General features: G+C 36.0%; 4 protein-coding genes across 4 annotated transcripts; 3 read left to right on the plus strand and 1 right to left on the minus strand.

Moving 5' to 3' along the window:
* The first annotated feature begins 4,412 nt into the window (after positions 1-4,412).
* LOC129804943 (NADH dehydrogenase [ubiquinone] 1 beta subcomplex subunit 5, mitochondrial) lies at positions 4,413-5,249 on the plus strand. Its single transcript, XM_055852734.1, has 2 exons — positions 4,413-4,554; positions 4,709-5,249. The coding sequence occupies exons 1-2, from the start codon at positions 4,458-4,460 to the stop codon at positions 5,176-5,178; spliced, it is 567 nt and encodes a 188-aa protein (XP_055708709.1). The 5' UTR covers positions 4,413-4,457; the 3' UTR covers positions 5,179-5,249.
* On the minus strand, positions 5,194-5,765 carry LOC129804955 (autophagy protein 12-like). Its single transcript, XM_055852750.1, has 2 exons — positions 5,563-5,765; positions 5,194-5,499 (listed from the first exon to the last, which is right to left on the minus strand). Exons 1-2 carry the CDS (start codon positions 5,669-5,671, stop codon positions 5,240-5,242), a joined length of 369 nt encoding a protein of 122 aa, XP_055708725.1. The 5' UTR covers positions 5,672-5,765; the 3' UTR covers positions 5,194-5,239.
* A 5,727-nt stretch (positions 5,766-11,492) lies between these two features.
* Positions 11,493-14,350, plus strand: LOC129804883 (protein KRI1 homolog). The gene is made up of 2 exons (XM_055852596.1): positions 11,493-11,695; positions 11,754-14,350. Exons 1-2 carry the CDS (start codon positions 11,566-11,568, stop codon positions 14,348-14,350), a joined length of 2,727 nt encoding a protein of 908 aa, XP_055708571.1. The 5' UTR covers positions 11,493-11,565.
* Positions 14,351-14,724: 374 nt separating this feature from the next.
* LOC129804899 (chitooligosaccharidolytic beta-N-acetylglucosaminidase-like) lies at positions 14,725-25,475 on the plus strand. Its single transcript, XM_055852656.1, has 3 exons — positions 14,725-14,888; positions 19,590-20,364; positions 24,352-25,475. Exons 1-3 carry the CDS (start codon positions 14,725-14,727, stop codon positions 25,291-25,293), a joined length of 1,881 nt encoding a protein of 626 aa, XP_055708631.1. The 3' UTR covers positions 25,294-25,475.
* Positions 25,476-26,233: the final 758 nt, after the last annotated feature.

The following is a 26,233-nucleotide window of genomic DNA, read 5'->3' on the forward strand; positions in this document are numbered from 1 at the left end:
TTGCGCCTTCTCCTCCAGAATATCTTTCTCTCGTCAGCAAGTGTCTTCCCGAGAGACTCTCCTGGTCAAGTACCACGCAAAGAGATAAGGCAATTTGCTCCTCTGCCCAGTCACGTGTCGAACGGATGCAAATTTCATTACCGTGTTTGTTTTCATTTTATCAGTAACCATCATCACCACCCACATCAGCCTCTCTTCTTCTGCCAACCGGAAAGGTGTTGACTACACCTGTTTTTCTACCTCACTCCCAGGCTCTTGCTTTGCTTCCTAAGTCATCAAAGCTGAAAATTCCAAGCACCAGGCACTCGAAGTCAGCTTGTGGAAATAATTGAATTTTCTCCCCAAATGATGCGCTCATGATGCTGAATATTGCATTCTCTCCACTTTAGAAGTGAATCTTTGGGAAATTTTATAGAAGAGTGTGTTATTCTGCACTTTTCCAACATAATTAAAATAATTATCTCCTGAATTTTAGTGAAATTTGAACCGATACTGTACTTTTCTGCAAACTAAGACAATGGTGTACTTTGGGAATAAGCTTACGTAGAGCTATTTGTTAATTAATTATCGTTTTCACTTTAATAGCAATTTCTTTATACTAAAAATTCAAAGTAAACACTATAATTAACATTTATCAGGAATACAAATATTCATAATAAAGTAAGTGTGCCAAATTCCGGCCAGCTTGCAATTTCGCCCACATTTTTTGTTCCTCAATTTTCCATGAATTTTTAGTTTTTATGTACTCTAGAGATTATACAATGCAAAAGAATAACAAAAAATGTAGCTTCGACAAACGAGAGGAAAAGTCTAAAGTAAAAGGAATGAAAAAAGTCAATTTCTATTAAAGATATTACATTTCAAACTTGAGACTTTGACGCTTGCATGCAACTATGCCGAAATTTGGCACACTTACCCTATATACCTACCTAATCTTAAGAGCCAGGTTTAGTGTTTAAACTTAAAAAACAACTTCGAAATTCACTAACACATTTTTTTTTTCAAATAAAAACTAACGTTGAACGTTGATCTAAATTAAATTCTAGATAAAATCAGCTTCGTTTAGAGCAAAAATAGCGTTTTTAGTGTAACCCCAGCAATATAGCCCCACCTCCCCCTACTTCTCGTTCTAACTAATATTCTCTGATTGCCTAGGCTAGAGCTTTGAGTGACTTCAACCTCCAGCCAATCACAGAACGCAATGAGACTAAAATATTTTATCAGGTTAAATATTTATTTACATATGGATGAAGCATAATCCAAGCATTTTTCACAAATGTTACGCCAATACAGGTTTCCAATTCCATCCAATGCTAATCAACAAGCCAATGCAGTGCAAAGAATTTCAAGTTGGTAAATGATATAATTTTTGAAGTAATGGTTTAATTTTGAATAGAATTTAAAATTGAACTTCGAAATTTCCTCACGTTTCAAAGGATAAAATAGAAGAAGAATACCAAGAAGGAGTACATTAAGTCCTACACTCAAGCTCAAGAGTACTTCCTTTTTCCATCTGAAACAGTGAGAAAATCTCAAAGTTGAAATTAAAAATCCGTTCAAAATTACCCTATTCTACCTCATTTTATATTGAACTTACAAAAACTACTTTAAACTCAATTAATCTGAATTTTGCTTACTACAAATCCAACAATAAGTGTCTTGACATACCTGGGGATTAGCCGTAAGACGTCTTAACGTAATTATATTTGAAATAATGGTTAAACTACATTTGCTTTTCCACTAAGTCGTCTCTCAGCTTAAGTCGTAAGTGTGTCTAGTGTGTCTTTTTATCGACGCAACTCATAAGGAAAAGCGTAATCTTCACGGGAAGAAGCATTTTATTTTTTTTTCAATTAAACTTTATTGAATGTATCGAAATGAAACGATTAAAAATACTTCCCTTTCAACCTATTTGGTTAAATTTGGATTTTTTTAGAAAGTTCTTGAAAGGACAATGGGCAAAAGTGGTCTATGGTACGACCACGAATGAGACCTATATCATTTAATAGGCCATGGTATAGGTAACAACTTCTGTTCCGGGACCAAAGTTCTAAACCATGGGGGAAAAGTTCTAGAGCAAAAAACTATTTTCGTAGAAGAAAAATAATCTCTTATATGAAATGTGTGCATTTATATTGTCTGTTTTTAAGGAAAAGAATAAATTGTAACATAAAATACATTAAATTACTGTATATTCTCGAAATGGACATAAAAGCATATATCTTTACAATGCATAACATGCATAAGAGGACACTGAAACATAAAGGCTCAAAGTCAAAACTTTAAACCTTATATCTCAGAGATTTATCAACCGAATTTAATCAAAAAATACTCAATCGAAAGGTCTCGAAAAATCCTACAAAATGACTGTATAGATAAGTTCAGAAGTCGACCGCAAGGGGCGCTCCAGGTTATTAAAATTTTCAATTAACAAGAAATGTGTTAAGTTTCGAAAGTATTCAACCGATTTTATGATCTTATAATATGTATGTCTGATGCTTTTAATGTGTTATAGAGAGAGATATGGCCACATTGTATTCATCGATTTCAGTAGAATTATTACATATTTTTTACTTATTTTTCTAACAGTGATTTATTTTTTATTTGTTTTTTTTTTATTTTCTATTGAAATTGTAATCAGATTTTATATGACTGAATAGCCTTCCATAACCCTTGTGCGCATGTCGAGTTTCAGCCTTTTACCTTTTGTCAGAGAGGAGTTATATTGGAAAAAGTCCTCATTTTGTATGGCGACTGCTGGAAGGAGTGGCGGGGGAAACGTATACATACGCGGTTAAAGAGCCTTCCATTACCCTTGATCCTGTACCAAGTTTCTGATTTCTACTTCTTTTCATAGAGGAGTTATAGTGGAAATAGTCATTATTTTGTATGGGGGCTACAAGAAAGAGTGGAAGGGGGAGGAGCCTATATACTTGGTTAAGGAACCTTTTATAAACCTTGATCCCGTACCATGTTTCAAGTTTCTACTTCTTCTCTGAGGAAAGTTATGATGAAAAATGTCCACATATTGTATGGGGGCTACTGGAAAGAGGGGTAGGGGGAGAGTGTAGTATCCATGGATAAATAGCTCAAGTCATACATTGACTCCATACCGAATTTCATGAAGATCCCTTTAGCTGATGTTGAATAATTTAATGTCAATATAGTATTTTTTCGAAAGGATAAAGGCGTTTTTACAAGGACTCCTGGCGAATATCTTCCTGAGTCTCGCTAGTTTTTCATCCTACACCATTACCTATAAAATGCGCCTAGTCCCATCTGTGGTCGCCACATAGACCAACTCCCATACATTTTTGCCCAATGTCCTTTCCAACCCTATTGCATCGGTCGCAATCGGTAATCAATCGGTTAACTCTTTCGTCTCCTTTGGGACACGGGTACCCATGGAAACAACAATTTTTTTGGACTATTTAGAATCGATAAAAATCCGATTCTTGTGGATGATTACAAACTATAAGGATGTCCAAATCTAGGATATTTTTTGCAGGATCCCAATTAACTCCTGAGCTAAGATATTCCTGGTTAAAAATCGTGAATTTTCGATTTTCTGCTTCCTTCCAGATATTGTGACTTTTTTTTTATATTTCTAGACCAGAATAACGCAAAACCTCTCGGGGTCAATAAGTATGATAACTAACAATTACAGATTGCATAAATTCGAAAAATATTTTTTTCTTAAATTTTCAAAAAAACTTGTTCAAACTTTATGGGTACTCTCGTCCACAAAAATCTAGAGGTCAAATGTAAGGTTATCCCGCCAATGCCCGCCATTTGCTTTTTGACACCAACCTTGTAACAAAATTCCATGCGGGAGCGATATTTTTGCCAATATGGCCGATAATTTTGACATTTGGCAGCGCAGGAGATTGTTTTCAGGGAAGTTTTTCCTACTCTTCCTTGGTGAATTCTGATTGTCCAGGAAATGTCTTTTATGCTTTTGAGAAAGCTTAATGTGTCTACAATAACATCGTGTTGAATGAAATGTATGTTAAAGTGTTATTGTGTGAAATATTTTGAGGAATCTGTTGGCAAGCAGGAGCTGGGTGTCCTTTTTAGCTTTGCAAGGCTCCATGAGCAAAATCAATGAATTATATTTATTACTATGAATTGGGAATAATAAACATTTATTTATGCCCCAAGCAATTCCAATTCAGGGATTTACAAGGATTTTTGTTTTAAAATATAATCAGGAAAAAAAATTAGAGAGAAACAGAAATGTGGAGGTGGTTGGGACGAAAAATCTGCACTCAAATCCTTCAAAGCTCAAATCTGTCCTTTTATAACGTACTTTCCCGCCTTTTATTTTCCCGCTCTTATTTGAGCGACAAAATGCGCTGAGCACTGAGCTTTTCCGGAATTCGAAATTAAAGCTCATTGAACTTTCAGCCAACTTCACTCGTAGTGAATGTCAGCTGGTTGAAGAAGAAGAAGTAAAAATGGTGGTGTGGAGTGCGCTAAACCGTGGATTTAGCCAAATAAATCCAATTGTGCCTCTTTTGCTGGCCCAATCTAGCAAAAGGATCACTCAAAATGGTAAGGATTATCGTGATTGCAGAAAAAAAGTCCATAGCTATTGCAATCAAAGCCAGAAAACGCAAATGAAAATTCCTTTTGACAATTCCACATTTGTTTTTGTTATGCAACGGGATGATTCCCGGACAATTGAAAAAAATATTGATTTTTTCAGTGATCCAGAAGCGTTTCATGTCCGGAGGGCATGACCGGACGATGTTCATTACCCCTTCCCGCTTCCAGTGGCACAAATTCAAGGATTTAATCCATTTCTACGTGATGCTGGGCCTTATTCCTATTCTGGGCATTGTTTTTTATTCGAATGTCTTCATCGGTCCGGCCACTCTCACGGAGATCCCTGAGGGCTATGTACCCAAGCAATGGGAATACTACAGGCATCCCATAACGCGATTCCTCGCAAAATACCTCAATACAACTCCTCAGCAAGAATACGAAAAATATTGCCATCATATCTACGAGGAGAATCAGAAGAAACAACTCCGAGCACTTGAGAATCGTGTGATGGAACTGATGAGGGAGCGCAATGACTACCAGGCCTACTACTACAGACAGGTGATTGCCAAGTACTACAGAGTGGCCAAGAAGGCCTCTACGGATTTGGAGGAAGTCTACGGCGATCAATAGAGAGAAACATCTCGATTTAGAATGTTTCAGAATGTATAGATTATTTAATAAATTTACTGGGTTAACCCCAAGCTTGGCTTTTGCAATAATAGAGGACTAGTGTGCCATTTGTTCCATAACACTCATACAGATTCTTCACAATTTGGTCAGGGGATGGAGCAAAGGTCTGATTGACGTACAGGAAAATTTTCTCTTCCGGATCGAGTTTGAGGTATTTGTGAATGAATTTCATGATCCAACTGATTTGTTTATCCTGATCAACTGCCCATTTTCTCTTCTTCATAATTGGAACATTGCCCGTGGCATTCAGGAGGATGTCAACTGCAAGGTAGACCAGAGATTCACAAAAATATTTTTCCCAATCAGCCACCAAGAGCCACAAACCTTTGTTGGTATTTTTAGTTTCGACTTTCTCTTCAGCTTTTTCTGTTTCTGCTGTATTTCCTGGTTCAGGGGTTGCTGGAACATCTCCGGAAATTGTTTCTTCAGACATTCTTACTGATCACAGAAGGAAATCGTGTGAAAACTATGTTTTTATCTCCAGCACAAAAATCAATAAATACACAAAAATGTAAACACGGACTCGTCGAAATGTCGAAAATCATCAGTTGATACGACGAAGCTTATGGCAAGGACGATTCTTATAACAACCATGTAAAAATTGTGTTTTGGAAAAAAATAAGGGGAATAGGCAAATATGGAGCGAATAAAAGAAATTTGTCACTACGAAGATTTGTAAGAATATAGGGTAAATGTCCTAATTCAAAACCATTTCCAGACGCTTTAACTTTGACAAAAGACTCAACACATTAAGTTTATATTTTTTCTAAAGAGAATTACATAAATTTGCTCCTTAACTCTTCTAGAATGTTACTGTTTAGTGAAAATTCTTTAGATATCATTTGAAAACTTATTAAATACAAGACAAATACGCGAGTATAAAATGCTTCTATTGGAAACATATTAATCCAAATGAAGACAAGGGAAATTTTCTAATAGGAGACAAACAGCGTAAGTGAAACTGCGACGAAAGGCTTCCAAAATATTGTTGAGTAACTCTTGAGTGCATGATTTGTTCTTATTCCTGGTCTTTTCTCCTTTCCCATCTAAAACAATAAAAAAAATCTCTCCAAAAAATCATATTTCCGGGATTTCCTATTAAAGCATTTGCAGACACTTCAGAAAAACTCTTTTTGTTCACGAAATAAGTAATTATTTCATTTGTAAACTTCACGTACCGTTAACAATAAAGATTAGCACTTAATTTAACTAAAATTAGATAGAAATATGACATAAATGTTAAACAAAACGAATAAACAACAGTAACTTTATTGTGTTTTTCATTGGAAAACATGGTTGATCGATGAAAAATTCGATGGTGAAAAGGTACATTTTTAATTTTTCTGAGAATTTAACAAATCAAAATTTGTGAATATGAATGGATTTTTGCTTTATTTGGAGCAAAATTAACTAAATAAATAATGAAACTATAGTATAGAAAATATTTAAATATAGCAATTTAATACTGTATTTATCATGAAAACAGTGACGTTTCCATTTGGAGTAGCGAAAAATTTCCATTTAGAGCAGGTTTTGAATTACCTTAATTTACCCTATACGGTCATTTCATTCAAAATACAATTTAAACCCTTCAAGACGATTAAAAATTTCTTAGTAACATTCTCACTGGGTTGCTGAATAATTCCCCCCCAGGGGGCATATTCTGCTATTTGTGAGTTTCTCGCGTGAGTACAAAAATCGAGAAATGTCCATTATTTTAATGAGGTTGCCTGTTGCTTCTTTTTTTTTTTAGTAAATTTAGTGTATTATTTGATTTTTTACTCATGTGATAAACTCCCGAAATGCAGAATATGCCCCCAGGTCGCAGTTGGTACGATGGCTTCATGAAGCGTCATCCAGTTCTGACTAAAAGGATGTAAGAAAATTTAGCCGCGCAGGAGCAGAAGTATCTCATTCATAATGAAGTGAGATGGTTTGAAAATGTAGAAAAATTATTTGGAAAATAGAGGTTTGCTTCATATAGATCCCAGCCGAATATTTAACTGCGATGAATCCAGATTCCAGATTAGTCATATTCTGGGAGAAAGCAATAGTGCTGTTAAGCAAGGGATCAAAATCTGTAACTTCAATAAAAAACGCCAGAGATAAACAGGCCTTAACAATACTTAGTCGATTTCGGTCAATGGTGGAATGATTCCACCTCTAATCGTGAATGTCTTCGAGAGAATGCGATCTATAGTTTTAGAGGATATCCCTTAGGGATGGAGAGTTGAAACAAATAAGGAAGATGGATGAATGTGTCCAACTTCTACAAATAGACAACAAATATTTTTTTATAAGTGGTTAATAGAGAAAGGGATTGAACTTCCCAAGATCTTATATCGTCGATTGGATCACCAACTGTGCTAACTGAATTTGTTTTGCGTGTTTGCAACGAATGCAGACACAATGCAAATGCAGTTAGCACAGTTACTGATCCAACCAACAATATATTTAGATGATAATACACGTCGTACCAAACAATAGAACTCAGTCTATTTTGCAAAAGTAAAAATACTACGCATATAATTCAAAATTTAACCTCTTCGTCGATACATCGTTTTTTGGCCCAATGAAAGAATATTGAAGGAAAGTGGTCAGTGATAACAGACTACTGAATCCACAGAAGAGGGTTATTTATGATCATCTGACCATCTGCAAACCCCAAAGTAGTTACATCTGATACTTGGCAAGGAAGCAAGTAAATGAAGATCTAAGAGGCGAAGTAACTTTAAAAAAATCAAAGGTATAATAAGAAAAGAAAGAAAGTAGAAGATGCAGAAAACAAGAGAAAAATCAGGGAAAAAAAAGTTACAAGAAAAGAAGAGGAGACAGAAGAGTCCCGCCTGGTGCAATGTGCAAAGGTCTGAATGTATAGACAAAGGCATGTTCATAGTGATAAAACGCAATAAAAGTGCACCGCATCTGATCAAAAACTCCAGGAACATGGAAGAAGCTCTCTTCCATTCCTTCGGTGTTAATCCACAAGTATGTCAAGGCCCTTACGTCAGAGCATAGGCGGGTATAGTGGTTTTAGTGGTATGGAACGCATTGGGTTCGAGTGTTAAAAATAAAACAAACAAGAAAATAAAGAATGAATAAAAATTAAATAATACAAAACCCAGAATTCTTGTAAAGAGGCACTGTAGAGAAAAATAGGGTGAAAATTCATTTTACGCCTTCTTTATCTTTTTCGAATTCCTGTTGGAATTTGACATAAAATTTTCTTAAAAAAAAAACGCAAACTATAATGAGAATTTGAAAATTTTGCAGGAGAATATATTGATATGAGTCCTAAAATGCTTGCCAAATTGCTAGGAAAAAGGAACTGCTTACTGAACACTTACTGCTGAGGTGCCCCAACGCACCTACAGAGGTGAAAGATATTTTTAATGAAGGTAAGAAAACCTACAAATACTTTCCAAGACGGTAAGAAAATCTGCAATAACCTAAATATTTTTATTATTTCCATTACAGATACAACAGCGACGCCGAAAACTGGAGCTGCTGGTGCGAGTCCACAATCTTCTTTTTGACAACTGAACCGTCTTGCACATTTCTTCGAGCAAAGCAAGCACTTTTTCAAGACATTTTCCAGAGGATTTTCCATGAACAATTCAAAAAATAATTAGTCACAAATGCTTCCAAAACTCTCTAATTTTCTATTCCAATTCATAAATCACCGACATTCCACATGGTTTTCATAATTTTCCACGAATTATGAAATGTTGCAAAAGTCGCTGGGCGACCCATATTTAGCCTATTTTTACTATCAAATCACGTCTTTTAACTAATTCTATGTCACTAAACTAATTCTAAAAACTATTTCCTTTATATTAACATCAATTTTCATTGAAATTTCATTAATTGAACTTCACAAATCGACTTTAAAAAGAAATCTTGGCGACGTTTTTTTTCAAATGCTGGCGACTACCACTACAAAAGCAAAAAAACGAATTTTTCCTTATATATTAGTTCCTCTGGATGGGCTGTAAAAATTCACCATGGCATTTTTTGCCATTTTTCAAAAAATTTATATAAAAACGATAAGAAAATGGGAAAATATTTATTGGAAAATGAATTTACGAGTCCTAGAGAACTGCTGTAGAAGTCTTATGTCCTGGACACACTTACGACTAAAGTTCAGAGACGACTAAGCTCGTTCATAGCCAAATCAGTTCCTGACACACTACAAACGAGGCTTAACATTGTCTGGCACTCACAAAACATAACTTTCGTGGGTTTTTATGCAGATATTTCTACTGAAATGCACTAATAGTCCTTTGAAAATGAAACTACTTTTAAATTTACTTCACAATTCACGTATAACAACAAGAATTATTCACTAGAATCGCCTAAATTGGCTTAAGTCGCGAGATAGCTCCCACTTCACAAATAATTGTAATCAACAATTATTATTGCACGTATACTGAGACATGATATTACAAATAGTTTCATTTTCAGAGGAGTATTAGTGCGTATTAGTGAGTATTTCAGTAGAAATACCTTGATAAAAATCCAGGAAAGTTATGTTTTGCGGAAACCAGTGAATGCTAATCCTTATTTGTAGTGTGCCAGGAACTGACTTGGCGTTGGCTATGAACTAACTTAGACGTCTCTGGACTTTAGTCGTAAGTGTGTCTATGGCATTACGGAACGAAAAACTATTGAAAAATTGTTTTTTTTTTTTATTGAGAATATCTTCACTGGCATTTTATGCCAGTTTGGTATTTTACGTGTTTTTTTGGCTCAGGTTTTAAAGTGATAAACTTGAGACTTTGGTGTTTCTGCAATCCGGGGTAAATTGTTTACAGTTCTGTCTCTCTATATGCACACTCTCTATATGCACAGCTTTTGTGTCGGTTGCATTCAAAATCAATTTGTTTATATTTTGACAAAGTAATAAAGAAAATTATTTTCTTGGCAACTAATTTTTCTCGTTTTTAATTATCTTAATTTTATTTTTTCTGTCTCATATTATAGTTAAAATAACACGGAAAATTCTAGAACAATAAAAAAATAATAATTTATTAAAAGAAGGAGAAAAACCGTTGGGAATTTCAAAAAAGTTGTGCATATTCAGAGAGAGAACTGTCAAAAAAAGTACCCAAACTGCCCCATCAAAAATAGTCTGCTGATTTCGTCACGAAATCGGCAGATTTAATCGGCGCGTCGGCAGATAATATGCCGACCGTCCTCATATTATCTGCCGACGTTTGTTCTCGAAGTGCAACACGACGCTGTTCTAAAAGTCGGCAGATATGTCCTCAGATTGTATGCGTCTGTCTCTTGCGATTAAAGGCAGACACGACGTCTGAAAATCTGCTGAAACTTTTAGTAGCTTGTCTACATATATATTGCTCTCCCCACGCCCCTAAAATTATTAGGAAAATACTTTATTTCAATTAAAATTGATTTATTAATGACACAATGTCTACATGTGTGACGGTGTGTTGTGTGTTTAGAAAATTATGTCTTGGAGATCGATGTTCTGTCCTGGAATCTCTAAGTTGAGGTGGTGCTTGCTCCGCGAGTTCCTTGAAGTGCAGAAGTCTCTCTAGAAACACCTTCCACCTTTTTCCCGGACTTTGAAGATGGATTTTCTGGAAGTGTAGAAAATGTCAAAAATTAGGTATAAATTAGGAAAAAAATGTCTAAAACTTGTCTTAATGAATACACAACAACTCTATTTATATAAATAATGCATTAGGGAATTATTAAATCACAGAATTATCGTGAAATTCACAGGAAAATAAATTGACAAGTAAATAATTAAAGATGGCGAGCACTCGAAAATTGCACAAAGTATTTTTTTCTCGCGAAATTGAGGCAGAAAAAAAACTACACAATACAAACAGCTTTATGAAACACATCTAGAATCTTTGGCTAACATATTCCACTAGTTTAATTGAATGAAAATGGAAAACTTACCTTGAAAATTGGTGGAAAACACGAAGCAACACAGAATGCACCTTTTCAGCTCGAAATGTCAAGAGCAACTAACGCCTCTCGCGGTTTTCACACGCACTTCGCATTTCTTGTCAACAGTTCATCGAGAAACCCGCAAAAGTACAGTAAAATTAAATCGAAAAATCGGTGTAATACCGACATAATTTTCGATGAGGATCGATGAGTTGATGGGGTGCATATAGCGAGACAGCACTGTAATTCTAGTTTTCATCGATTACAATAGCTGTGGTCAAAAAATGATTTACAAATTAATGAGGGCAGCACCATCGTTAATTTTAGACGAGAAACGTCAAATATTTTGTGCACCAGTGCACGTGTAAATTAGAGGAAAAATAGTTGTTCAAAATTGTGGAAAAAATGACCTCAAAAGTGAATAAAATGTTTGATAGTGACTCAAATTCAGATCCTGAAGATCTTACCTTCTCTACCAATGCAAAATTTGCAAAATCCTATGATAGATCTCGACGAAAGGAGCTGCTGAAAAAATGTAAGAAATCTCTTGGATTCTCGGAAGGTTTTCTTGGTAATTTTATTTTGTTTTGCAGTGAAAACGGCTGAAATGGAATCAGAGGAATCTAGCAGTGAGTCTGATGATTCAGAAGAAGCTGATGGATTTGCTGATGAAGAATTCGATAAGACTTTCTTTAGCACTTTGGCTTCCATCAAAGCGCGCGATCCAAAAATCTACCAGAAAGACGTGAATTTCTTCGGGGAGATTGATCTGAGCACCAGGAAACGCTCCAAGGAAGACAAACCCATCACCATAAGGGATTTAGAGCGGAAGGTTTTGGTGGAACATGGAGGTATGTTTGAAGAAAATGAAAATAAACAGAGCAGTGTTCCAGTGTTGACTGAGGAACAGAAGGAGGACAAGAAGATGTTCCAGAAGTTTTTCAGTGACAGTGATGGTGAGGATGGGGGTGCTGAGTCCTTGTTTAAAGCTAAGAAAATGGAAGAGATTGATGAGGGGGAAAAGGGAGAAATCAATCCGGACATTGTAAAACCAATTGCTGTCTTCTGGAATGATCCGAATATTTCGAAGGAGGAGGCTTATTTGAGGGATTACATTCTGAAGAGACGTTTCAAAGACGATGGGGATGAAGAGGACGGTGGAGATTTGTCTGAAGATGAGGCAGATTTGGAGAAACAGGCTGAATTTGAGCAAAAAGTGAATTTTAGATTTGAAGAACCCGATCAGGAATTCATCAAGAGATTCCCACGGACAATTCCGACATCCGTGAGGAATGTCGATGACAAGAGGAAGAAAAAGAGGGCTGAGATCAAGGAGAGAAAAGCAAGAGAGAAGGAAGAAAGGCGCAAGGAGATTGAGAAACTGAAAGAAATGAAGAAGAAAGAGATTGAGGAGAAAATCAGCAAACTCAAGCAAGTTGCCGGAAGTGAAACCATTGGCTTTGATGATGCAGATTTATCAGATGACTTCGATCCGGAAGAGCACGATAGGAAGATGCAGGAAATCTTCAATGACGAATACTACGGCGTGGACGAAGGTGAAGAGAAACCAGAATGTCCGGACATTGAGGATCTCAAAGTCAAAGATTGGGATAACTATGATCCAGCTGAAGATGATGAAGACGATATCGATCCTTCAGATCCTCACTGTGATGATCCGGACTTCAATATGGACTGTGAATACGATCCAAAAGCTGCCAAGAAGAATTTTGAGAAGGAAATGCTGGAAAATTCCCAAAATCGAAAACGAAGGAAGCGTCGAAGTAAATTTGCCGAGGTTTTGCGGCGAGATAAACCCATCTTCAATCCTGAAGATGAGAAAACCTACTCGGAATATATCGATGAGTACTACAAAATGGACTGTGAGGATGTTATCGGTGACGTTAAATGCAGATTCAAGTACGTAGAAACCGTACCAAATGATTTCGGACTGACTGTCGAGGAGATTCTAATGGCTAAGAACAAGGAGCTCAATAAATGGGCAAGTCTGAAGAAAGCAGTCCAGATTCGTCCAAAACATGTGGAATTAAACGAGGTTCAGCAATATCAGAGACGTCGAGGGAATTGGTTCCTGAAGAAGCAGATCCTGAAAAGTGTTTATGGGGAAGAGTCTGAAGGGGAGGAAGACGGCAAGAAACCTCCGGAAACCACCACAGAAGCCAAATTGAAGCAGAAAAATGCAAAAACGGAAAAGGTTTCTGAAGAAAATTCCCCTGAGAAAAAGAAGAAGCTCAAAAAGAAAAGGGAAGCGACCGAAAAAGCTTTTCCGGAAAGCCTTCCAGAAAATTCATATAAACACTCTGTTAAAATACCCAAGAAAAAGAAGGATAAACTTACAGAAATCCCTGAAACAGAAAGCCAGGGAAGCTTTCTGGACAAAACCAACGAAGATCCTGAGAAAAAACTCAAGAAAAAAGCAAATATCCTTGGAAATAATGTTTCGGAAACTACAGAAACCCCTCCGGAAGAATCAATAAATGGAGATTCTGAGAAGAAACTCAAGAAAAAAGAAAAAATCCCTGTAAATAAGGTTTCGGAAACTGCAGAAGTGACTCCGGAAGACACAAATGAAGATTCCGGGAAGAAGCTTAAGAAAAAGAAAGAAAAACTTGCGAAAATCCCTGAAACAGTAACCCCAGAAAGCTTTCCGGACAGTACCAATGAAGATTCCGGGAAGAAGCTCAAGAAAAAGAAAGAAAAACTTCCGAAAATCCCTGAAACAGGAACCCCAGAAAACCTTCCGGACAATACCAATGGAGATTTCGGAACAAAACCCAAGGAAAAGAAAGCCAAAAACCCCTTCCAAGAACCTTCCAAAGCCGAGGCAAATGACAACAAAAAGAAGAAAAAGAACAAACGAAAAGCCGAAGAAATGACAGAAAATCAAAAATCACAAAATCCTCGGAAAAAATTCAAAATGTCCGAAAAACCGTTCCAAAGCCCCGAAAAAAAGAAATCAAAACCGGAAATTATCGATTATGAAACAGCTCAAGGGAAATTTGCCATCAATGAAAGCCGTTTGATGGCTTTTGGAATAAATCCCAAGAAGTTCCGAAGCAAAGTAAAATACGGCAATAATGCAAATAACAATACCAAGAAATTCCAAAAGAATCCCACAAAAGCTTCCAAAAAGAAGAAGAATAAGAATAAATTTCCGAAAAAGACAAATTAACCCCCAATGCCCCAAATTAAATACCCAACAATCCCTCAAAATGCAAACGAAGAAGACAACCAAGAGATAGGATTTTGAACCTGATCAATTGCCACTGAATTGCTGTGACAAGAGAAAATTTACCACCCACCCAAAAAATTACAAAAAAAAAAAACATTGATAACAAATCCATTATATCAATTTTTGCCCATGAATCGAGAGGCATTTACTATTTAATTAGACGCTGGAAGCGGCTCAAGTGATTGTGACTCGAGAGCAGATTATACGCTATCCAATCCGGGGACAACACCAAAAAAAAATCATTCGCATTTCAAGTCGCGAGTTCAAAAGGAAAGTGTTCTCGCAGTCGCTTCCTCTGGCTACGCTACAGAGCAATGGAGGGGAAAGATATAAAGAAGAAATTTTTCACACCGGATAAGATTGTTTGCTACATAATGAGTTTGTTAGTGATTGTGGCTGCAACTGCAGCAGTTATTATGATTGTTAGGACATCCATCTGTGATGCCCAGGAAAATGACTTTCCCGAGGAAAAACCGGTGTAAGTGCCAATTTCTTTTACATTTTCATTGTGAAGCATGATTTTGGATAAAATTGTGAACGTGTTTTGTGAATAATTGATATCGCTAAGAAATCGATCATCCATAAAAATGGTTTTCTAAGGCTCTCAACGCTCTGAACAGACCGACAGCTTTAGCTGAGAATCGACTAAGCTCATTCATAACCAAGCCAATGTCCCATAGGCTTAGCATAAAAATGAAAAACAACAAAGCCTTCCCTTTATCCCAAATGACGAAACTAAAAACTCCCCAAAACACAGAAAATTTCCCTTTGTCCCAAATGACGAAACTAAAAATTACCCAAAAGATAATTTACCTGTGCCCCAAAGGACGAAACTAAAACTTCCCAAAATACAAGAAATTTCCCTTTGTCCCAAAAGAAACTAAAAACTTCCCAAAATACAGGAAATTTCCCTTTGTCCCAAATGACGAAACTAAAAACTACCCGAAACACAGAAAATTTCCCTTTGCCCCAAATGACGAAACTAAAAATTACCCAAAACACAGAAAATTTCCCTTTGCCCCAAATGACGAAACTAAAAACTTCCCAAAACACAGATAATTTCCCTTTGCCTTAAAGGACGAAATCAAAAACTTCCCAAAACACAGAAAATTTCCCTTTGTCTCAAAGGATGAAAACAAAAACTTCCCAAAACACAAAATTTTCCTTTGTCCCAAAGGATGAAAACAAAAACTTCCCAAAACACAGGAAATTTCCCTTTGCCCCAAAGAACGCAACCAAAAACTTCCCAAAATACAGGAAATTTCCCTTTGTCCCAAAGGACGAAATTAAAAACTTCCCAAAACACAGATAATTTCCCTTTGCCTTAAAGGACGAAATCAAAAACTTCCCAAAACACAAAAAATTTCCGTTTGCCCCAAAGGACGAAACCAAAAACTTCCCAAAACACAGAAAATTTCCCTTTGTCCCAAAGGACGAAACTACAAACTTCCCAAAACTCAGAAAATTTCCCTTTGCCCCAAATGACGAAACTAAAACTTTCCAAAATACAGGAAATTTCCCTTTGTTCCAATATGACGAAACTACAAACTTCCCAAAGCACAGAAAATTTCCCTTTGCCCCAAAGGACGAAACCAAAATCTTCCCTAATACGCTGTTGTAATTTGTAAAACAAAATGGAAAAACAAAGATTCCCCAAACTCTTTTCTCCAGTCCTCGCCATGTTCTAAAATAACCAAACAGTCGTGACATGAACCAACACAGAAAAGTCGATAATACAGCAGCACTTTAGAACAGTAAAGTGCTAAAAAAATATGTTAGGAGATAAATTTTATTGCTGAAATCAAAGTGGGAAATTTGATCTATTTCTTTGTTCTGAGATGTGTGAGTTATTCACGTAAGAAATTCACGGTTTTTAGATTGCTTTTTGTATTTGTTTCGTAAAGCTTTCACAGAAAATGTCATGTTAAATACTCACAGAACCTAAGAATTGACATGAAAGTTTTTGCGAAAGCTTCACGAACTCCTTACAAAAGGAGATCTCAGAGTGGTGTAATTATCACGTAAAAAAATAACTAAATATCTCTGAACTCACACCCTGGTTAGTAATAGGAACCGAAAAAGATATACCATCCACGATCAAAGCTGGCAAAATAAAGTCACAATGAATAGCAAAAGAGTAGACTGAATTACCCGTATTTTGACTTCATGAGAAAGATTTGCCTATTTCTTGTGTTTGAACACTTTACTGTTCTCAAGTTCTACTGTACATAGTTGACATTTCTAAGCATTGGTTCCAGTCACGACTGATGGTTTTAGAACATGGCAACGACTGGGGAAACAGTCGAGACAGGAACCAACAAAAAGAAAACTCGATAATGTAGAATCACTTGAGAACAGTAAAGTGCTAAAAAAAATGTTGAGAAAGATTTCCCTTTTTCTGGAATAGCTTTATAAACCAATTTGGAAATTCTAACTTTGATAATCTAGCAATCGTAAAAGTGTACAATTCTAGAAGAACATTTAAAATTGATTTTTTTATCTAGTTTTAAATAAGTTGTGCGATTAATGTATTGGTTTATGGTGCTTTATTGTCCTCCAGTGCTTCTGCATTGTCGACTTTCCTTTGTGTTGGTTCCTATCTCAACTCTTTTCTCCAATCCTCACCGTGTTCTAAAACCACCAAACAGTCTTGACTGGGACTAATGTCCTGGACACACTTACGACTAAAGTCCAGAGACGACTAAGCTCGTTCATAGCCAAGTTAAGCCCTAGACACACTTACGACTTAAGCCGAGAGACGGCTTAGTGGAAAATCATAGAAATTCGGTTTAACCGTTATTTCGAATACAATTACGTTAAGTCGTCTCTCGGCTAATCCTCAAGTCTGTGAAGGCCCTTAGTTCCTGACACACTACAAACGAGGCTTAACAATTTCTGTCACTCACAAAACATAACTTTTCGTGGGTTTTTATGCAGATATTTCTACTGAAATACACTAGTAGTCCTTTGAAAACGAAACTGCTTTTAAATTTACTTCACAATTCAAGTATAAAAACAAGAATTATTCACTAGAATCGCGGAAATTGGCTTAAGTCGCGAGTTAGCTTCCACCTCACAAATAATTGTAATTAACAATAATTATTGGACGTGTACTGTGAGACATGATATTACAAATAGTTTCATTTTCAGAGGAGTAGTGCATTTCAGTAGAAATATCTGCATAAAAACCCACGAAAGTTATGTTTTGTGGATACCAGTGAAGACTAAGCCTCATTTGTAGTCTGTCAGGAACTGACTTGGCTATGAAAGCTTAGTCATCTCTGAACTTTAGTCGTAAGTGTGTCTAGGGCTTAACACAAAGAAAAGTGATAATGCAGATATGCATTTGAGATTAGTAAAGTTCTAAAAAAAAACAGGATCGTTCTTCATTGGAATAGCACCACTGAAGTGTTATGTTTAATACGTTAACCCTTTAACGACGAGACACTTTTTACGGACTGAAAATCAACAAAAAAAATTTAACCGATTAACAAAATCAATGAAACGTCTTATATCTGACTTTGGAAAATCCAACAGAGTCTGATTCGGTGTATTTCATGCTTCTATGGACGATAGGGACAAAAATAGCCCAAAAATTTAAGTAATTTTTCTGACAATACCAAAGAATAATATTTTTCGCTTTAATGAAAAATATTACGTATGAGTATTGTAGTTGTTATTGCTAAAAGGGTTTTGCTTAAAAAAAAATCTAAGTATAAAAAAAATAAATAAAATCAATTATGACTTTGAGAATTTAAAAATTCGCCATTTTTGAGCTTAAATATTTACTACATAGCAAATAGCTAGAGACTTGGAAAAAATATTCTAGATTCCTTCAACCTTCTACTTTACAATTATGTGCAGACATAAGAAAAAAATAACTTTAGGTAGTCGGGAAAAATTATTTTCTTTATGGGACACCGCTGTTCCAATCGTCCTTAAAGGGTTAAAGGCCAAACGATTAAAGTTACAGACATGTTCTTTTCGATATTTCCGATGAGTTTTTTTTTTATTTTTGGAAAATGTTTTAGAGGTTCTCCAGGCGGACATTTCGCTCATTATACGAAAATACAGTTCAATTATTCCTAATAACAGTTTTTGAAGGTCAAAGGATTAAAATGCTTTATTTAGCGTATTCCTCAACTGAATTTTATCATGTTTTGACTTGTTGGAAAGGTCTTGGAATTCTTGACAAGCCAGAATCGATTAAAAACAGTTATGAACCGATAATAAACCGGCTTATAACCGACAACTTTATTTTTATCGGAACTTCAATTATATTACTCTTACTGTGTTATCACACTTGCACATTAAAATTTTAATATGATTTACATTAATTGTCGCTGGTGAGAGTCCAAATGTGTAATTTGTGTGTTTGAATCATTTTATATTCAAAATTTGATCTATTTGTTGATAAAAAGGTAGACTTGCCCCGCAAAATTTGATATAAATTGATTTATAGCATTAATGTGAAAAATTAATGCAATTTTCTCTTTAATTTTTTAATGTGAAAAATATTTATGCTTTAGGTAAATTTAAACTTATTTTTGCAGGCCAAGTCCACTTCTTTATCAATAAATAGAAAAACCCCAAATATTAAGTGACTCAAAGACACAAATAACACATTTGGACGCTCACAAGCGACAATTAATGTGAATCATATTAAAATTTTAATGTGCAAGTGTGATAACGCCGTTAAGCTATTTTGGGCGATCTTTTTAAGTGATTTATGAATCGGTCCCAATCGGTTGTGAACCGGTAAACTTTAAAAACTGCCCAGTTGGAAAAACTGCAAAATTTCTGAACTCATGAATAATCTTTTCCTCATTCATTGAACAAATAAGTAACTTTAATAATATAGGTAAATGATGCGAAAGTACTTTTACGGTTTTTTTTAGCATCTAAATTCGAGCACTTCATAAAGTCTGGAAGCTTTGTCACACTTTTTTTCACTGAAATAGCACCATTGACTTTTTTTTGTATTTTCAATGCACGGTATTTGCTAAAGGAGTCGATTTGTATGTCCAGAGATACTTTCAGCCGAACCTAGGCTTTTAAAATTATCTCTCTCATATCTCTGTAATCTTTTTTTTTATTTACTATTCCTTGTTATTGTCAAATTCTTATTTTAATTTGAATGGGAGCTTTGTATATTAACTTTAAAAAAAAATGCCCTTAGGCTCTTTCCTTGGGGCTACAAATGCGTGGAGGAAAAGTGCGTACGGACGGCCATTTCTGATGATAACTGGCGCAGCCTCGACAGTTTATCAGTTTGTCATCTGAAATGCGAGAAATACGCCACACTTCTGCCTCATCCCACTGGCCAGGTGCAAATTGGTGACACCTTCGAGGCGGTGAGTGTGTGTGGAATGGAATTTACCGAGGTGGAAGATAGCACAGTTCAAGAGTATCTCGATGAGAGTATCGACCGATTTCACAGAGTGCTCAAGAGTAAGAAGACTCAGAGCCATCCTCTGGCCAGAGGAGTCCATGTCTCTGTGGAATTCTACCTAACTGAGACGGATCTGTCTCTCACTCTTGACACGGATGAGAGCTACTCTCTCAGCATTGCGAAGGCGTCCGGAGGAGAAGGGATCAATGTTAAAATTCATGCAGTTACTTACTTTGGCTTGAGGCATGGACTGGAATCTCTTGGGCAGCTGATTGTCTACGATGAGCTTCAATTCAGGTACAAAATGCCTGGGAAAGTGGAGATTGTTGATCGGCCAGTTTATCGGCATCGTGGGCTGCTCCTGGACACTGTTAGGCAATTCTATTCAGTGAAATCCATTAAGAGGACAATTGATGCAATGGCCATGGTGAAACTCAATGTCTTCCACTGGCACATCACAGACGCCAACAGTTATCCCATGAAGCTCCAGAATTTCCAAGAAATGGCCAGGATTGGGGCTTATGGGCCAAAGGAAGTGTATTCTGTCGAAGATATCAGAGAGGTAAATATGAATTTGCTATACTTGTTAACATAAAAAATCTTTAAAAGAGCGTTTTCATAAAAAAAATTGAAAGAAAGATTATGCAGCAATAATAGAGAGTTCGATAGTCAAAATGAATAAAATTGGTTCGACGCGATTCATTACAGTTACCATAAGATTTGGCCTTATCACTTGGGCAATAGAAGAATACAAGAAATAATAAAAAGTTTATAAAATAGTTAATGAATTTCAAAGGCATTAGTCCGATCATATAGCTAGGTTCAGGGAAGAACGGGAAGAACTATTGAAAATTCAGCATTTTTGAAAACAATTTTTTCAACTTTTGTTCCCGCAAACTTTGATTACATCCGGATAGTAAAGTGGGGATTTAGAAATTTACTTTTTGACGTTCTCGGATCAGCCTAGTTGGAAAGGGTAAAAAAATTATCTAAAGTTTTAGGACCTAGCCTAAAAACTTAGAAAAATCTCGGACCGAGCCATATGATCTCTATACCATTAAAAAAATTACTGGGTAAAAAAATTAGAAATTTCAAAATTTTCCCAATTTTTAATTATCGGGGTATTACTCAGAATTTCGTAATAGAAGACACGTGAGGGAATATAACCAACTTCTTGCAATTCATTGATATTTAATCTTTTCAGAATATTATAAGACAATTTATGGTTATTTAGTTTTTACGGGATTTATCGTAAGAGAATCACTCTCCAGAAATGATTTTCCTCGGAAGATTAGACAGGACAAAAAAACTACGAAAATCCCAAAAATGGTTTTTAGTGAAAATATAATATTCGCGGTTTATCTACTTGATTTTGACCGAAATCTTCAGGCTTAAAGTCTTTAAATTGCACTAAAGGTTAATTCGAATTTATCAATAGATTTTTAATTTTAAAATATCAAATTTCGTGAAGTTTTTATGCTAAAATCGTTAAAATGTCACAAACTTCACAATTGCGGAAATGAAATGTTGAATTCCGATTATAATCCTAAAAGCCAAAATCCCGAAAAGGCAAAGTCCCGAAGACAAAATCCCGAATGGATCAAAATCCCGAAACGCCAAAATGCAAAAACAGACAAAATCTAGAAAAACCAAATTTCCGATAATCCTAAATCCCGAATGCATCAAAATCTCAAATTAGTCCAAATCGCGAAGAGACACAATCCCAAATGTGCCAAAATCCAGAATGGATTAAGATCCCGAATGTGTCAAGATCTCGAAAAGCCACAATCCCGAAAACTATATCTTGAAAAGCCACAAAATCTAAAATCCCAAATGAGTCAAAGTCCTGAAAAGCCAAAGTCGCAAAGAATCAAACCCCCAAATAAGTCAAAATCCATAAAATCCAAAATCCGCAATGGATCAAAATCTCGAAAAGCCACAATCCCGAAAACCAAATCTCGAAAAGCCAAAATCCAAAATCCCAAATAATTCAAAATCCCGAAAAGCCAAAGTCGCAAAGAAACAAAACCCCAAATAAGTCAAAATCCAAAATCCCGAATGGATCAAAATCCCGAAAGGACCAAAATCTCGAATAGCCAAAATCCAGAAAATCCAAAATCTCACATGGATCAAAATCCCCAAATGAGCCAAAATTCCGCAAAGCCAAAGTCACAAAGAAACAAAATCTCAAATAACTCAAAATCCCGAAAATCATTATTCCGTAGAGACAAAATCTCGAATGAATCAAAATCCTGAATGTGTCAAAATCCAGTATATGGGCTAAAAAAAACTCGAAATGCCAAAATCGCGGAAGCCAAATCTCGAAAAGCCAAAATCCAGAAAATCGAAAATGAGCCTAAATTCCGAAAAGCCAAAGTCGCAAAGAAATACAATCTCAAAAAAACTCAAAATTCCGGAGAGACAAAATTTCTAATGAAATAAAATCCCGAATATGTCAAAATCCATAATGGGCCAAAATCTCGCAAGCCAAATTTCGAAAAGCCAAAATCCAAAATCCCGAATGTATCAAAATCCCAAATGATGAGTCAGTAGGGGAGACTGGGGCAAAAAGTCACAAAACGGATATTTTATTTTTTTACAAGCTACTCGAGTGCTTCAAAAATTTCTAATTAGCGCAGTTTTATAGGAAATTTACCGCTCTACAACTTTGTGAAAGTAATTTTCCTCTATTTTGTAAGGAAATACGTTTATCGAGCCAATTTCTAAAAGGTAATTTTGTGACCATTCTCAAAAATAATGGGGCAAATAGTACCAGACATGGGGTATTATCATACAGTTGACTCTCTCAAATTCGGGCATATTGGGCCGAAATATCAGCCGAATTAGACAGAAATTCGGGCGACAAACTTTTTGAAATGCAACGATTTTTTATTCATATGCATATAGATATTGAGTTTACACACTCATATATAACGTAAATTGCATGAAAATCCCTCAATAATGCAAAATCACATCAAAACTAAGACAAACCATGCCAAATTTGAGCATATTTGATTCATTTGATAATCATAATCAAACTTTAAAAATGACAAACTTTTTTCAAATGTATCCGCTGCCCGAATTAAAAAGTAACCCGATCTTAAAAGAGCCGAATTAGCGAGAGTCTACTGTAATTTGATTCGCTTCATTACGGGCTTCCGTAAATTTGAAAAAATACCTAGAGGACATATTTTCGTAGAAAATTTATTCATCTACACCTTTGTAAAACACCGTTTCCTCTGCAAGAAAAGTGAGTAAACGAGAAAAGCGCTGTTTAAGCTATTTTACAAAAAACAAAATACAAAAAAGAACTGAAAATCATTTGGCCAATGCAAAAGAGAAGCGGCGAGACATGATAATGACGTTTCTTTTCGCCATGAGACATTAGAAATTGCTTCGCTTTTTGTTACTTTTTGCTCTATACCTTTTGTTACTTTTTACCCCAAGTGGTCATTTTTAATAAAAGGATTTCTGGAGAAAAGAACTTTTGTGAAATTCTAAAATAGATAGCGGATTCGTATTCAAAAAATCCAAATTATTTAGAAAATATTCACCAGTGCATCAATTTTGGAAAATAAGTAGGAAATAATTATTATCTTCTGCACGGAAAATATTTCAAAAATAGGGCTAAAAATTTCGATATTTTTTATTTTATAAATTCCTTGTTCGAATTCTAAGAAACTTACGACATTGAAGACGGTCTATGGAGGCTATTTATAGAAAAAAATTTAAGCCGCTATCTGTTTTACCTTGGAAGATATTGAATTTTGAATTTTTCGATCTGTGACTTTTTGCCCCAGTCTCCCCTAATGAGTCGGTTAAGTACCGATTTTTTTTATTTTTAAATGTTTTTGTGATTTATGAATCAATTTGATCTCTAGTAGATCAGTAATACCAAAAAATCATGCAAAAAAACTAATTCACGGTGAGCTCTATCTCGTGAGTTCCAGCATTCCGCAAAGCTGGGTCGCTTTGCCATCTCTTTTTACATTAGATTAATACTTTATTTTTCTATTGATCATTTTAATTAGATCTATAAATTTTTGCAATTGCTGCTTTAATTTTCTTTTCGATAATGTAATCTGCAAAATTTGAAGACAGTAAGACAATAAAATAAATAAGAGTACAAGCAATGACTTTCGTACGCTCATGGCGAGGGATATTCTTAGCTTGCAATTCTGTACACTGAGAAAAAAAGAGGGTGCGATTAACATTTTTTCCTCTTAACTTTAACACTTTTTGGTGTAAAAATATATCCACATTTTTTAATGTTAATTTTACACCTTATGAAGGGTAAAATTAACATGAAAAAGGGTTACTTTAACCCCTAATATACCTAAAAAGGGTAATATTTACACCGATTTTCGATCAATACTGCAGGGTAAAATTAACATTTCCGGAATGTTATTTTAACTTTTTCGGATTTCTCTTAGTTTAGTGTATCCGTCCCCGTTTGATCGGTATTTTTGTAATACCCAGAAATGGATACAAAAGAGAATAACCAGTAGCATGAAGCCAAGTAACGGTTATGTAAACCTTTTTTTTTTAGGTTGTTCGGTTCGCTAAAATCCGAGGAATCCGTGTGATGCCCGAATACGATGCTCCCGCTCATGTGGCTGAGGGATGGCAATTCACAGACTTTGTCACTTGCTACAACGCTCAACCCTGGGATCAGTTCTGTGCAGGTCCCCCTTGTGGACAATTGGATCCAACCCGGGCTGACCTCTATGACGTCCTCGAGGGCATTTACGATGAAATGAATGAGTTATTTGACCAGCCAGATTTGTTCCACATGGGCGGAGATGAGGTTTATCCTTCCTGCTGGAACATCAGCTCCCATGTTCAACAGTGGATGATGGACAGGGGCTGGGGTGTCGAACGAGAGGATTTTGTTGAACTATGGAATCACTTTCAGACTCTGGCTCATGAGCGCCTCAAGAAAGTAGCACCCAAAACGCGAGCTGTTCTCTGGACAGGAACTCTCACTGAGGCCAATTTTGTCGAACGCTTCCTGCCACCAGAGGACTATGTGATTCAAGTTTGGACTGAAGGATCTGGAACAGGATCGCATATTCCGCATCTCCTGGCCGGAGGGTACGATCTCATCATCTCCAATACTGATGCACTGTACCTGGATTGTGGCTTTGGGTCCTACGTCGGTGAAGGGGTCAACTGGTGCAGTCCCTACAAGCCCTGGACCAAAATGTACAACAACAACATCACTGCAATGGGAGGAGAACGACGTGGACAGATTCTAGGAGCAGAAGCATGCTCCTGGTCCTCGATTTCGGGAGAACCGGGCATAGATTCTCGACTCTGGCCAAGACTTAGTGCATTGGCGGAGCGGCTTTGGACAGATCCGGATACTGATTTTAGGGCAGTTGAAAGAAGGATTCTGCTCCATCGAAGAGATCTCGTCAATTTTGGCATCAATGCTGAAGGTATTCAGCCTGGATGGTGCCTTCACAATCCTTCCTATTGCGTCCGATAGAATGACAAGTGAAAATTGCAGACGAAAGATTGCATTGAGATCCGGAAGACTGCAGGATTCCAACTATTTTCGGATTTATATTTTAATTTTAATTTAATATTTTGTAAAACTTTTCATGATTATTAAAAAAAAATAATAATAAAGGTTATGCTATTAAATAATTAAAATAAATGTTAAGAAAATATTTTTGCATTGGATCTGGGATTGTTCTGCCTGAAACTGCATTCTGTAGTAAATTTCATCAGCCTTTGTATTATATGACAAGTTTTCTGCTGATAAAGATCTTGTGTAAACTTCAAGGGTATGATAAGCTCCAAATAGCTTATGAGGATTGTGATTATTTCTTTGACAATTTGCTTTGATCAATTTCGCATTCTATTTTACCTGATTATAAAACCAGTAAAAACCAGTGATATAAGCCCAGATAAGCTTATGGTAGCTGAGATTCTTTACAGGTGACCTCGAAATGCGTGCAACTCGGAATGCGTGAAAATTCGATTGTGAGTCGAATTTTGGGGGTAAAGAATCGCGTCGAGCCAATTTCATCCATTTCGACTGTCGAGAACAGTTTATTCGACGCGATTCTTTACCCCCAAAATTCAACTCACAATCGAATTTTCACGCATTCCGAGTTGCAAGCACCCCGAGTTGCACGCATTTCGAGGTCACCTGTAAAGAATCTCAGTTGACATAAGCTTATCTGGGCTTATCACCGGTCATTTTCTATTTTAACCCTTTAACTCTTTTGCGTCATTAGGGTCATATATGACCCGGGGAAACAACAATTTTTTTTGACTATTTACATTAATTGAAATCTATCTGTTTGTGCACGACATCATAATAAAAGGATGTAAGATTCTTGGCTAATTTTCTCAAGACTCCAGATATTCAGGAAAAGAAAATATTTGAGATCAAAAATCACTAATTTCGAACATTGTGA

This window comes from Phlebotomus papatasi, chromosome 2 (genome assembly GCF_024763615.1).
Source record: "Phlebotomus papatasi isolate M1 chromosome 2, Ppap_2.1, whole genome shotgun sequence".
Taxonomy (NCBI): Eukaryota; Metazoa; Arthropoda; class Insecta; order Diptera; family Psychodidae; genus Phlebotomus; species Phlebotomus papatasi.

Bases quoted from the DNA above. Each gene is read 5' to 3' on its own strand.
- LOC129804899 (XM_055852656.1), top strand. From the start codon at position 14,725: ATGGAGGGGAAAGATATAAAGAAGAAATTTTTCACACCGGATAAGATT. The intron at 14,889-19,589 runs GTAAGTGCCAAT...AAATGCCCTTAG, and splicing joins TTTCCCGAGGAAAAACCGGT to GCTCTTTCCTTGGGGCTACA. The intron at 20,365-24,351 runs GTAAATATGAAT...TTTTTTTTTTAG, and splicing joins CTGTCGAAGATATCAGAGAG to GTTGTTCGGTTCGCTAAAAT.
- LOC129804943 (XM_055852734.1), top strand. From the start codon at position 4,458: ATGGTGGTGTGGAGTGCGCTAAACCGTGGATTTAGCCAAATAAATCCA. The intron at 4,555-4,708 runs GTAAGGATTATC...TGATTTTTTCAG, and splicing joins CAAAAGGATCACTCAAAATG to TGATCCAGAAGCGTTTCATG.
- LOC129804955 (XM_055852750.1), bottom strand. From the start codon at position 5,671: ATGTCTGAAGAAACAATTTCCGGAGATGTTCCAGCAACCCCTGAACCA. The intron at 5,500-5,562 runs GTTTGTGGCTCT...TCTACCTTGCAG, and splicing joins AACTAAAAATACCAACAAAG to TTGACATCCTCCTGAATGCC.
- LOC129804883 (XM_055852596.1), top strand. From the start codon at position 11,566: ATGACCTCAAAAGTGAATAAAATGTTTGATAGTGACTCAAATTCAGAT. The intron at 11,696-11,753 runs GTAAGAAATCTC...TTTGTTTTGCAG, and splicing joins AAAGGAGCTGCTGAAAAAAT to TGAAAACGGCTGAAATGGAA.